Source organism: Mustela lutreola, chromosome 2 (genome assembly GCF_030435805.1).
Source record: "Mustela lutreola isolate mMusLut2 chromosome 2, mMusLut2.pri, whole genome shotgun sequence".
Lineage (NCBI taxonomy): Eukaryota > Metazoa > Chordata > Mammalia > Carnivora > Mustelidae > Mustela > Mustela lutreola.
Genome location: NC_081291.1, coordinates 92262454 through 92275359, shown reverse-complemented (window position 1 = coordinate 92275359; position 12906 = coordinate 92262454). Strand labels below are relative to the sequence as shown.

Sequence of the window (12906 nt, the reverse complement as noted above, 5' to 3'; positions counted from 1 at the left end):
TGACCAAAGAAAGAAGACCTAAAGATACAGATATCAGACGTCTGCTAAGTAAAGAACTCAGCCAGACCACTCTTCAGTAAAACCTGTAGCTGATCAGCTCTATCAATGTCTCTGGGGCTTCCAATTAGCCTTTTTGTTTTTGCTTCTTAAATAGGAAGAGATAGCCCATTCTCCAGACACGCTGGGTATAGAGATCAATACAGAAAAAACAAAACTATAGGAAAAAGATTGTGTTGGACAAAGAAGCCATAAAAATACTAATTTATATCCTCAGAAAACTAAGAGAAGATGCTTCAACCATGAAACGAGACAAGATAGTGTAAAAAATATTTGGAGAACAAAACAAGCTCTTTAAAATTAAATCACGAGAGGAGCATTGTGAAATAGTCAAAGAAATCTCCCAGAAAAGTAGAGCAAAAAAGACAACCTGAGAAATAGGAGAGAAGAAAGAGATAAGGAGCAAATGGATTGCCTTTTTTTCCCCCTCTCATATGAAACTTAGTGAAATTATTTGACTCTAAATTAGTAGTTCTCAACTAGGGAGAACTTTGTGCCTCTCCCCCCACCTCCAAAGGGAAATTTGACAATGTCTGGAGACATTTTTGTGTCTTATAATGGGGAAGGGTGGAGAAGGGCAGTGCCACTGACATCTAGTGGGTAGAGGCCAAGGAAGCTACTAAACATCCTACAACGCACAGGAGAGCCCCCGCAACTAAGAATTATGCAGCCCTGGGGCACCTGGGTGGCTCAGTCAGTTAAGCGGCCACCTTTTGCTCAGGTCATGATTCCAGCGTCCTGGGATTGAGCCCTGCATCAGGTTCCCTGCTCAGCGGGGATTCTGCTTCTCCCTGTATGCCTGCTGCTCTGCTTACTTCTACTCCCTCTCTCTGTCGGATAAACATAAAATCTAAAAATAAATTTATCTAGTCCCAAATGTTTATAGTGCAGAGATGAACACATCCTGCCTTAAAGTATGTGCATGTGTAAAAAAAAATATATGTATATACACACATACACCACACACACACATATATAAGGTTAAAAACCATGACAAAAAAAAATCCTTCGGTTGGGAGGAAAAAAACAATGTGAAAATTTAGAAAAACTAAAAACACAATCATTCCAAGAAAACTGAAGAGGCGCTCAAAATTGAAAGCAAAACTTTATCAACAGAAACTTCTACCAATGGAAACTTCAACTTTTTCAGAAGGAAAACCTGGAAGTTTTCAGTGTCTAAACTTCAAATTCGGAAATATTTACAAAGATAGGGGAAAAGCAGCTTGGCAGGTGAAATAATAAGTTACAAACAGTGATAAATTGTGGGAAAAAAGAAATTCAAGTAATCAAAGGCCAAAAGTAAAAGTTCACATGCTTCCCATTGGTTCATTGTTTTATAAAAATGATTAATCTAGCACTGGGGGACAAGAACCCAAAAACAGCTGAACGTGTTAGCATGCTTCCAATGTTCGAGAGTAAAGTACTTCATTAACAAGTCAAGGGAAAGGATCCAGAGGTATTTCAATGCAGATGACAAGTGGATTAATTTCAAAGTGTTTTCCAATTATCTTTCTAATTATTTCAGTCATTAAAAAAAAAAAAAAAAACACAACATAGTGTTAAAGGACAATCATCCAAAAACATGCATGAAGAAAAGAATTATAGCTGAGATGCAGTCCTCTTAGGAGAAGCAGGATGGAAGCAAAGAGCAGATTCTTTATTTTGTATCCCTAAAACCCAATAAATAATGACTACACAGGCAAGAGGTGTCCAAGATGGTGTCATAGACCCTGAACTCACCTCTTGCCAAGGACATACCGAATCTCTATCTACCTAGAGAGAAATTCCTCCTGAAAAAGAACTGAGGGCTAACTGAACAGCTTCCACACAACAAAGAGTAAAGGGACCACAAAGAGAATGGCAGGAGGGATGGAGACACAGTAACCATGGAAACCCTACCCTTGATGCTATGAACTGCAGTACTATGAAATTCTCCAGGATAGATCTCATTAGGCTACAAAATAAGTATCAATAAATTTAAGAAGACTAAAATTATAGCAAGCATCTTTCCTAACCACAATGGGATGAAACTAGAAATCAATCACAAGAAAACTGGAAAAAAACCACAAATACATGGAACTAAACAATATGCTATTAAACAACTAATGGGTCAATAAAGAAATCAAAGAGGAAATAAAAAAATATCTGGAGATAAATGAAAATGGAAACATAATGGTTCAAAATCTTGGGGAATGCAGTAAAAGCCCTTCTAAGGTAAAGTTTATACCAATACAGGCCTACCTCAATTAAAAAAACCTCAAATAATCTAACTTATACCTAAAGGAATAAGAAAAAAAAAGAGAACAAAGCAAGTCCAAAGTTAGAAGGAAGGAAATCATAAAGAGCAGAGCAGAAATAAACGAAATAGAGGCTAAAAAACTATAGGAAACACTAATGAAACTAGGAGCTGGTTCTTTGAAAAGCTAAATGATAAACATTAACCAGACTCATCAAGAAAAAAAAGATTCAAATTAGAAATATGAGAGAAGGTACAATTGACACTACAGGGTACAAAGGATCAGAAGAAACTACTCTGAAAAACTATATACCAACAAATTGGACAAAATAGAAGAAATGGATAAATTCCCAGAAACACTGTTTCCAAGGCTGAATAAAAAAGAAAATCTGAACAGACCAATGACCAGTAACGAAATTGAAAAACTTCTAAAACAAATATCCAGGACCAGATGGCTTCACAGGTGAATTCTACTAAATGTTTAAATAAAAGTTAATATTTATTCTTCTCAAACTATTACAAAAAAAAGAAGAGGAAGGAAAACTTCCAAATTCATTCTATGAAGGCAGCATTACCTTAGTTAAAAAAACTGGGGAGAAAAAGCCCGCTGCAAGCAAAGAAAATTACAGGTCAATATCCCTGAGGAATATAGATGCAAAAATTTTCAACAAAATATTAGCAAACCTAATTCAACAATACTCATCCACCACAACCAAGTGTAATTTATTCCAGGGAACAAGACTAACTCATACAAATAAAACAACATGATATCAACACATTAACAAATGAATAAAATCTTGTGACAAAATTCAGCATCTATTCATGATAAAAACTCTCAACAAAATGAGTTTAGAGGAAATACACCTCAACCTAATAAAAGCCATATATAAACAAATTCACAGTTAACATCATACTCAGTGGTAAAAAACCAAAAGCATTTCCTCTAAAATCAGGAGCAATACAAGGATGTCCACTCTCACCACCTATATTCAACAGAGTCCTGGAAATCTGAGCTGAAGTAATCAGACAAGAAATAAAAGACATCCAAATTGGTAGGGAAGAAGTAAAACTGTCACTATTTGCAGACAACATGATTTTATATATAGAAAGCCCTAACAACTCCACCAGAAAACTATTAGAATAAGGGAATTCAGTAAAGTCACAGGATACAAAATTAATATAAGAAATTTCTTGCTTTTCTATACATTAATAATAAGGTAGCAGAAAGAGAAATTAAGAAAACAATCCCATTCACAATTGCATCAAAAAGAATAAAATGCCCAGGAAGACATTTAACCAAGGAGGTGAAAGATCTAAACTTAAAATTTTATGACACTGATGATGACACAACCGAGTAGAAAGATATCCTGTGCTCATGGGTTGGAAGAACTAGAATGTTCAAATGTCCATACTACCCAAAACAGTCTACAGATTTCAGTTCAATCCCTATCAAAATACCAGAGGCATTTTTCACAGAACTAGAACAAGTAATCCTAAGTTTGTATGGAACCATGAAAGACCCTGAGTAGACAAAGCAATTTTGAGGAAGAAAAACAAAATTGGAGGTATCACAATGTAAGATTTCAAGATAGACTAGAAACCTGTAGTAATCAAAAGAATATGGTATTGGCACAAAAATAGACACAAAGCCCAAAAGAAGAGAATGGAAAACCAAGAAATAAACCTATGCTTGCTTATATGGCCAATTAATCTATGACCAAAGCGGCAGGTATATACAACAGAGAAAAGACAGCCTCTTCAATAAATGGTGCTGGGAAAACTGGACAGATACATGCAAAGAATGAAACTGATCAATGTCTTATATATACACAAACTCAAAATGGATTAAGGACCTAAATGTAAAACTTGAAATCATAAAACTCCTAAAAGAAAACATAGGCACTAATCTTCTGGATCTGTCTGTAAGGGAAACAAAAGCAAAAATAAATAATTGGGATTATTATCATACTAAAGATCTTTGGTGCAATGAAGGAAACAAGCAACAAAATGAAAAGGCAACCTACTAAATGAGAGAAGATATTTGCAAATGGTATATCCAATAAGGAGTTAATATCCAAAACATATAAAGAACTCATACAACTCAACACACACGCACATACACATACAAAATCTGATTAAGAAATAGGCAGAGGACTTGAAGAAACCTTTCTCCAAAGATGTACAGATGGCCAACAGACACATGAAAAGATGCTTAACTTCACTAATCATCAGGGAGATGCAAATCAAAACCACAGTGAGATACCACCTCACCAGTCAGAAGGACTGCTATCAAAAAGAAATAGCAAGTGTTGTTAAGGATATGGAGAAAAGGAAACCCTGGTGCACTGCTGGTAGAAATGCAAATTGTTGTGGCCAGTATGGAAAATCCTGTGGAGGTTCCTCAAAAAATTAAAAATAGAAACACAATATGACCCAGTAATTCCGCTTCTGGGTGTTCACCCAAAGAAAACAAAAACAGTAATTTGAAAAGAGATCTGTACCTCTGTGTTTATTGCAGTATAATTTACAATATCTAAGATATGGAAGCAATAGATGAATGCATAAAGAATGGATATACATACACACAATAGGAGATATATATATATATATATATATATATATATATATATATAATGTATGTACATATACACACACAATGGAATATCACTCAACCATAAGAAAGAATAAAATTTTGCCATTTGTGACAACATGGATGGACCCAGAAGGTATTATGCTAAGTGAAATATGTCAGAGAAAGACAAATGCCATACGATTTCATTTATATATAGAATCTAAAAAAAAACCCCACAAAACAATAAGCAAAGAGAAAACCAGAACAAAAACAGAAAAACAACAAAAACAGAAATAGACTCATAAATACAGAGGATAAACTGGTTGCTGCCAGAGGGATGGTGGGTGGAGGAATGGGTGAAATGGGTGAAGGGGATTAAGAAGTACAAACTTCCAGTCATAAAATAAGTAAGTCACACAGATGAAAAGTACAGCATAGGGAATATAGTCAATATTATTTTAATAACATTATATGGAGACAGACGGTGTCTACACCTTGTGGTGAGCATTTTGTAATCAATGTAACTGTTGAATCATTATGTTGTACACCTGAAACTAACATTGTATATCAACTATATTTCAATAAAATATTAAAAACCCTGGAAAGAGTCAAAGAGGTAGAAATTATCAAGTGTAATGCAAAAGAGAATGAACACATAGGGGAGCAAAGAAGCTTCTACAGGATCCCTTAGAAGAGCAACAATGAGCTAGGGAAAAAACTCAACTCTGTACATAAAGCTCTTGTCATACTTGATAAAAAATGGGATCAGAATAAAATTCACTATGATGGACATTGGGGAGGGTATGTGCTTTGGTGAGTGCTGTGAAGTGTGTAAACCTGGTGATTCACAGACCTGTACCCCTGGGGATAAAAATATATGTTTATAAAAAATAAAAACAAACTTAAAAAATATATGTTTATAAAAAATAAAAACAAACTTAAAAAATTCACTATAAAAAAAAATTCACTATGATGACAAAATTGGAAAACCACTTCAAGTATCAAGGTTATAGCACTTTTTCTTTTCCTGCTAATTAACATGGTGTTAAGATCGGTTTACCCAATCAGTGAAGAAAAGAAACAGATTTACTGAGAGGCAATTATCAGAACAATGTCTTTCACAAAGCAGCCATGTCCTTTATACATGGTATAAATATAAAGAGTCAACAAATAAAAAAATCCATTCCTAACCCCCTGGAACCCGAATATGCTGATGCCTGTGAGACTATATTGTACACTTGTCTTCATTACGAGTGATCCAAAGCTTTCGGATATTTCCCAGTTCTTCTATGGAATAACAAGGATAGATTCAGCCATAAGTGGAGACTCTCTCATAAAAATTAGTAACAGTCTCTTAAGCTAAAAGGGCAGAGGATCTTCCAGGGTGTACGTCATTAAAAGCAGTTTAACAAAACTAACAGTGAAGAACAAGATGCTAGTGGACATTAGGCTGCACTAAATCTGCCAAGGAAATGGGATTAAACTAACCATATTTTGCCACAGTGAAACTGTTTTTTGACCACAAGGATTCCTAAAACATTATTTCCAGAGTTGAGAATGGTACCTTGGCAGCCAGGACAGGTGAACTTGTTCATTAAAAGCAAACACATCTTTGCCTTCTTGCTGGTGTTGGAGGATGAGTCATACACCCATTTCCCTTTCCCAGGTTTGCCTTCAAAACATACACACACACACACACACACACACACACTTTGCGATTCTTGGGGAACAAGTGACAACTCAAATGACTGTAAAAGCATGAAAAGGACTTCCCAAAGTAGCGAAGGTGGAAAGGCATTAGAATCGAAGAAGCTTACCGTCTTGCCTCTAGCTCCCTTGGGTCCAGTTTCTCCTGGACCACCAGGGTCCCCAATCTCACCCTAGATAAGTTCAGAAAAACACAATGGTTATTAAAATCAAAGAGCTATATCTCAATTTTTTTAAAAATTTTCAGCATAACAGTATTCCTTGTTTTTGCACCACACCCAGTGCTCCATGCAATCCATGCCCTCTCTAATACCCACCACCTGGTTCCCCCAACCTCCCACCCCCCACCGCTTCAAACCCCTCAGATTGTTTTTCAGAGTCCATAGTCTCTCATGGTTCACCTCCCTTTCCAATTTCCCCCAACTCCCTTCTCCTCTCTAACTCCCTTGTCCTCCATGCTATTTGTTATGCTCCACAAATAAGTGAAACCATATGATAATTGACTCTCTCTGCTTGACTTATTTCAATAAGCATAATCTCTTCTAGTCCCATCCATGTTGCTATTCATCTTTTCTGATGGAGGCATAATACTCCATAGTGTATATGGACCACATCTTCCTTATCCATTCGTCTGTTGAAGGGCATCTTGCTTTTCTCCACAGTTTGGCGACCGTGGCCCTTGCTGCTATAAATATTGGGGTACAGATGACCCTTCTTTTCACTACATCTGTATCTTTGGGGTAAATATCCAGTAGTGCAATGGCAGGGTCATAGGGAAGCTCTAATTTTAATTTCCTGAGGAATCTCCACACTGTTCTCCAAAGTGGCTGCACCAACTTGCATTCCCATCAACAGTGTAAGAGGGTTCCCCTTCCTCCACATCCCCTCCAACACATGTTGTTTCCTGTCTTGTTAATTTTGGTCATTCTAACTGGTGTAAGGTGATATCTCAATGTGGTTTTAATTTGAGTCTCCCTGATGGCTAGTGATAATGAACATTTTTTCATGTGTCTCATAGCCATTTGTATGTCTTCACTGAAGAAGTGTCTGTTCATATCTTCTGCCCATTTTTAAAGTAAGATTATCTGTTTTGTGTGTGCTGAGTTTGAGGAGTTCTTTATAGATCCTGGATATCAACCTTTTGTCTGTACTGTCATTTGCAAATAAATATCTTCTCCCATTCCGTGGGTTGCCTCTTTGTTTTCTTGACTGTTTCCTTTGCTGTGCAGAAGCTTTTGATTTTGATGAAGTCCCAAAAGTTTATTTTTGCTTTTGTTTCCTTTGCCTTTGGAGACATATCTTGAAAGAATTTGCTGTGGCTAATATCAAAGAGATTACTGCCTATGTTCTCCTCTAGGATTTTGATGGATTCCTGTCTCACGTTGAGGTCTTTTATCCATTATGAGTTTATCTTTGTGTACGGTGTAAGAGAATGGTCGAGTTTCATTCTTCTACATATAGCTGTCCAGTTTTCAAAGAGCTGGAGCAAAGGATCCAGAAATTTGTATGAAACCAGAAGAGACCCCGAATCGATAAGGAAATGTTGAAAAACAAAAATAAAACGGGGGGCATCACGTTACCTGATTTCAAGCTTTAATTCAAAGCTGTGATCACCAAGACAGCATGGTACTGGCATAAAAACAGACACATAGACCAGTGGAACAGAGTAGAGAGCCCACATATGGATCCTCAACTCTATGGTCAAATAATCTTCAATAAAACAGGAAAAAATAAACAGTGGAAAAAAGACAACCTCTTCAATAAATGGTACTGGGAAAACTGGACAGCTATATCTCAATATGTTTTTAAACTTATTCCAATATGAAGATGTTTAATGTATTATTGGAAGGTGACTTATAATCACATTGGAAAAATTGAGCAAGGAGAAGAATTCAGGTTTTGGTTTTCCTTACATTTTACTTTCCTTTGAGCAAAGAAGAAAATACATATGATAGAGAAGGTGTCCACGTGAGAAGAAAAAATGAGGATTATTTCTTCCTTTACTTATGAATTTAAAAACTAGAAATTAAATTTTTAAAAAAGTCTGCTTCTGTCTTCCCCATTTTCCTCATAAAGATTTCTCCCTTTCTTTCTTTAGAGAGAATCCATACTGAGCGTGGAGCCTGATGAGGGGCTGAATCTCACAACTCCGAGATCATGACCTGAGCTGAAATCAAAAGTTGGGACGCCTAAGTGATTGAGCCACCCATGTGCCCCTAAGGGTTCTCTCCATTCATTTTATAATTATCCTTCTTTTGTCCTGTGATACATTTTATAGCCTCAGGAGTAATTTCTAATTGATCTCTACTTAATGTGAAGTACACGGTACCTTAGGTCCACTTTCTCCGGGAAATCCTTCTTGCCCCTGTAATTGACAGTATAGAAAATTAATATTTGCACACATCACCAAGGTAGATTTATGCTGACTTTAATTTTACCTGCTGCCTTACTTGGTTTTAGCATCATGAATCAAGAGAGGGCCAAAACAACTAAAAATTAAACTGTACAGCACTATTTGAGAAACTAGCTCCAATTTCTAAATTAAGCTATTTATACCAAAATATCATGACAACTTAGATAACTGGATAAATGTGCACATCTGAGGAATTACAAATCAGCTCTCCTTCTACTGAAGGCATTTAACAGGACAGTTGTCCAGACGGTCAAAGTGTTTCTGAAACAGTCTTCTTAACACATATTTCAATGGAGAAATTTGAGAAGCGTAGAGCCTAAACCTGATCATTGGTTTTCTAAGCTTCTGTTTACCTTACTTAGTCCAAGGACTATAATTGAAGACGTCTGACAATCCCCATTTGATGAAAATAATTTATTTAAAGTTTAGTTTCTGATTATTATAAGTAGAGTCTCCTCAAACATATATAAAATGCAAAAGAACAGAAAGGAGAAAAATCATCTAAAATCTCACTACCCAGAACCATTATAAATGCCATATTTTCTTTAGGCCCTTCAAAATTCATTTTTAGCACAATTGGGTTAAATATTCTTTTTGATTTTTTTATATCCTGGTTTTTTACTTGATATTGTCAGATAATTTCTTTATGTGATTGTAAACTTCATATACATTCATTTTAAAGAGCGGCTAATATTCCAGTGCCATAAGCTACTCAATATTTCCCTCATCAGATACTGAACTTGTTTTCAATTAATTCCCTATTCTAAAAAAAAATTTCTGTGGAAATGTCTCATTTATTAGTGATTTCTTTTTTCAAAGAAATTTTAGCTTTTTGGGGTTTGTTTATCCTTCCAGACAGCCTCTTGCATCATTTCTAGTGGGATTTAACTTGGAATTAAATTGATCCTTTAAAATGTTTTAAACCTTCCAACAAGAATTTGGACGTCTTCATTTAGTGAAGTTTTTAATTTCAGTAATTTTATTGTTGTAGGTCTCAAACATTTTGCAGAAAGGATATTCTTAACTCTACTATGTTTTTGTGGGTATTGTTTTTATGGTTTCTAAGTGATAATTGTTAGTGTATAGGAATCACTGGTTTTATAAATTTATCTATCTTAAATGTTCAAAATACAAAGTTGTAATTTTTTTAACATCTTAATTTTTTTTCATGTTCCAAGATTCATTGTTTATGCACCACAAAGTTAAAAGTCTTTATTTTTGAGTTATTGCTTGGCCCAATGCATTTAGAAAGACGCTGTAAAAACCTCTTACCAATGGTTAAACATATTAAGAAGAGAACTTTGGAATGCCTCCCCTAAGTAAAGCCTAGCACAGAGCTGCTAAGATTAGATGCACTGTTCGGGTTAGAACAAGTCAGGCACTGGCTGCACATCTTTGCAAAGGAACAGAAAATTAATTTTCAAGTTTCAGTTGTTGCCTGAACCTTAAGCCATCAAATTGTTTTTTCTTTTACCACAGTCTCCAAGGGATATCAACAAATAAATTATCAAAATCTATCTCCAAATGTCCAAGACTGCCCTATTTACTGCCTTTTTTTTCCTCTTGAATGTGTCAAAAATAAAGACCACAAAACCAAAACAAGCAACAGAAAACAAATGGAAATGTCCCGATTCCAATCAATGTGTCTTACCTTTGCTCCTTTACTTCCAATGCTACCATAACCTGGGTTGCCATCATCGCCCTGTAAACAAAGGCATTATTTACAAATATCCCAGACTACAAACTGGAGGCAGGCTTCCTCACATAAGAATAAGACACCCAGTTTTTTGGTTTGATTAGGAGAAAGTAAGAAGTGGATTCTCTCTCTGGGGCTGCCCACTAACATTTGGTATTAACTAACATAATGGCACTAAAGGCAACTCTCAATGACAGAGAGAAATGGTGCTTTGTCCCTGAGGCTCACCTGTATCATCTGTAAAATGGGACTAAAAATTATAACTACCCATGGTATAATTATGAAGACTGAATGGGAAAATTTCAGGCATACAATAATCTCAATAGAAGGAGTTAGTGTTGTTAGCTCTTCTATTTAACACCTCTACTTTAAATACCTTTCAATTTGCTAGGTGAGAATAAGACCTCCTAAATGCCTGGCCAGAGGCTACTGCCAGACCCTTGCAGAAGGTCTTTGTGAGAAGTCCTGAGCACTAGGAGAGTGTGGGCTAGGTTTCTGATGAGCAAGTTCTGATGGGACGAAAGAATGGGAGAAGGGTTATGGGGATGCTAAATGTAAGTTTTGTCCAGTTTATCATTTAGCTTCAAAGCATCCCAGCCAGGATGTTTGGTACCAGGGAAGCTGCCACTTTAGGAGAGCTGGCTAAGGAACTAGTCCAAGTTGAGGATAATATCTCAGTTTCCAGAAGGCTATCAGGCTAGACTGGGGTGGGATCTTTAATGCACTCTTCAGAGAACCACATGGGATATCTACTGAACTAGAAGATTCCAAGTGCCAGGTCAAAAGTTGCGATCCAACACAAACCGGCAAGCCTCGAGGACCCGGGAGGCCAACAGCTCCTTTTTCTCCCAAATCTCCAGGTTCTCCCTGTCAGATAGAATGAAACATGTCCTTATTAGTTTGCTGCTGTTTATGTGTGTGTGTGTGTGTGTTGTGTTTTGTAAAGGAAATTGGAAGTGATGGTACTAAGACAACAGTTAGTTATACAATTGCATCCATGTGCATCACACACAGTGACAACAGATTTGTGGTCAGGACTGCGAATTGTGTGAGTAATGCAAAGAATTGCTGTTGCTGGCCAGTGAGGTCTCCTTCATTGATGAATGAAGTCCCAGCAAGTCTGATGCATTGTTTAGTGCAATCTGCCATCTTGGCAGCCCAGTGCCATGGACCACACCCTTGGAAATGTCTTACCATGAGCTCTGTACTGTTTAAAAAAATAACAAAATTGTTTCCAAGACAATCCATCAAATAATCTGGCTGCTGCAAAGAAAACAGTCTTACTAATCTAGCTTGAAGTGCTGATCAAGATAACCAGGGTAGCACGACATCCATGGCAACAATTCCTGACTTCTGACTAGTAGAACATCTACTGTGGGTTATAAATCAATCTCAATATTATGTTGAGTCAAGTCCAGCTACTTGAGAAAGTTAAAGTTAACACAACTTTACAAAAGAAGGTTAACTCCTTTAAAAAAAAAAAAACAACCCCTAAAATTTTAGATTTTAGATTCATAGAAATGTTTAAGTAGCACAGAGAGTTCCTAGATACTCAACATCTAGCTTCCCTTATTGTTAACATTGTATTAGTAGGACGTGTTTATTACAATGCATAAAGGAATATTGATTTGTTATTATTAACTAAAGCCCATACTTTGCTCAGATTTTTTTTTTTTTAAGTTTTTACCTGATATCTTTTTTCTGTTCCTGGATCCTATCCAGTATACCATATCATGTCTCCTTAAGCTCACTTAGACTATAACACAGTTTATCAGATTTTCCTTGTTTTTGATGACCTTGACGGTTGTGAAGAGTACACTGAGATAGTCTGTAAGATATCCCTGAACTGGGGCTTTTCTCACGATTAAATTGGGTTTTAGGGGCTTTAGGGGTAAAGACCACAGAGGTTAAGCGCCATTCTCAGCTCAACATTATCAAGAGAACAACATACTGTCAACACAGGATAATTATTGATGTTAACCTTGACCACTTGGCTCCCCTGCCCGTCCCATAATATACTCTTTGGAAGAAGGAGTGCAGAAGTGTGTGCAGCCCACACTTAAGGAGTGGTTAACTCATTTTTAAGGATAGAAAGGCAACCCAGTTAAGTGTGAAAAGTGGACAAATGGACAAATGTCCACCAGTATTGAACTCTGAGAGTAAAATAGAATCGGGTTCCATGGATGGGAAACAGAAGATCACCTTCCTTGATATCTTTCTTTCAG

General features: G+C 36.4%; 1 protein-coding gene across 1 annotated transcript in view; it reads right to left on the bottom strand.

Annotated features, from left to right (window-relative positions):
* COL6A6 (collagen type VI alpha 6 chain) overlaps positions 1-12906 on the bottom strand; it is a 140768-nt gene that overhangs the window by 35124 nt on the left and 92738 nt on the right. The window contains exons 25-28 of the mRNA XM_059162584.1: positions 11486-11548; positions 10637-10687; positions 8902-8937; positions 6683-6745 (exon numbers count right to left, since the gene is read on the bottom strand). Coding sequence (XP_059018567.1) covers positions 6683-6745; positions 8902-8937; positions 10637-10687; positions 11486-11548 — 213 coding nt within the window. The remainder of the gene's footprint in view (positions 1-6682; positions 6746-8901; positions 8938-10636; positions 10688-11485; positions 11549-12906) is intronic.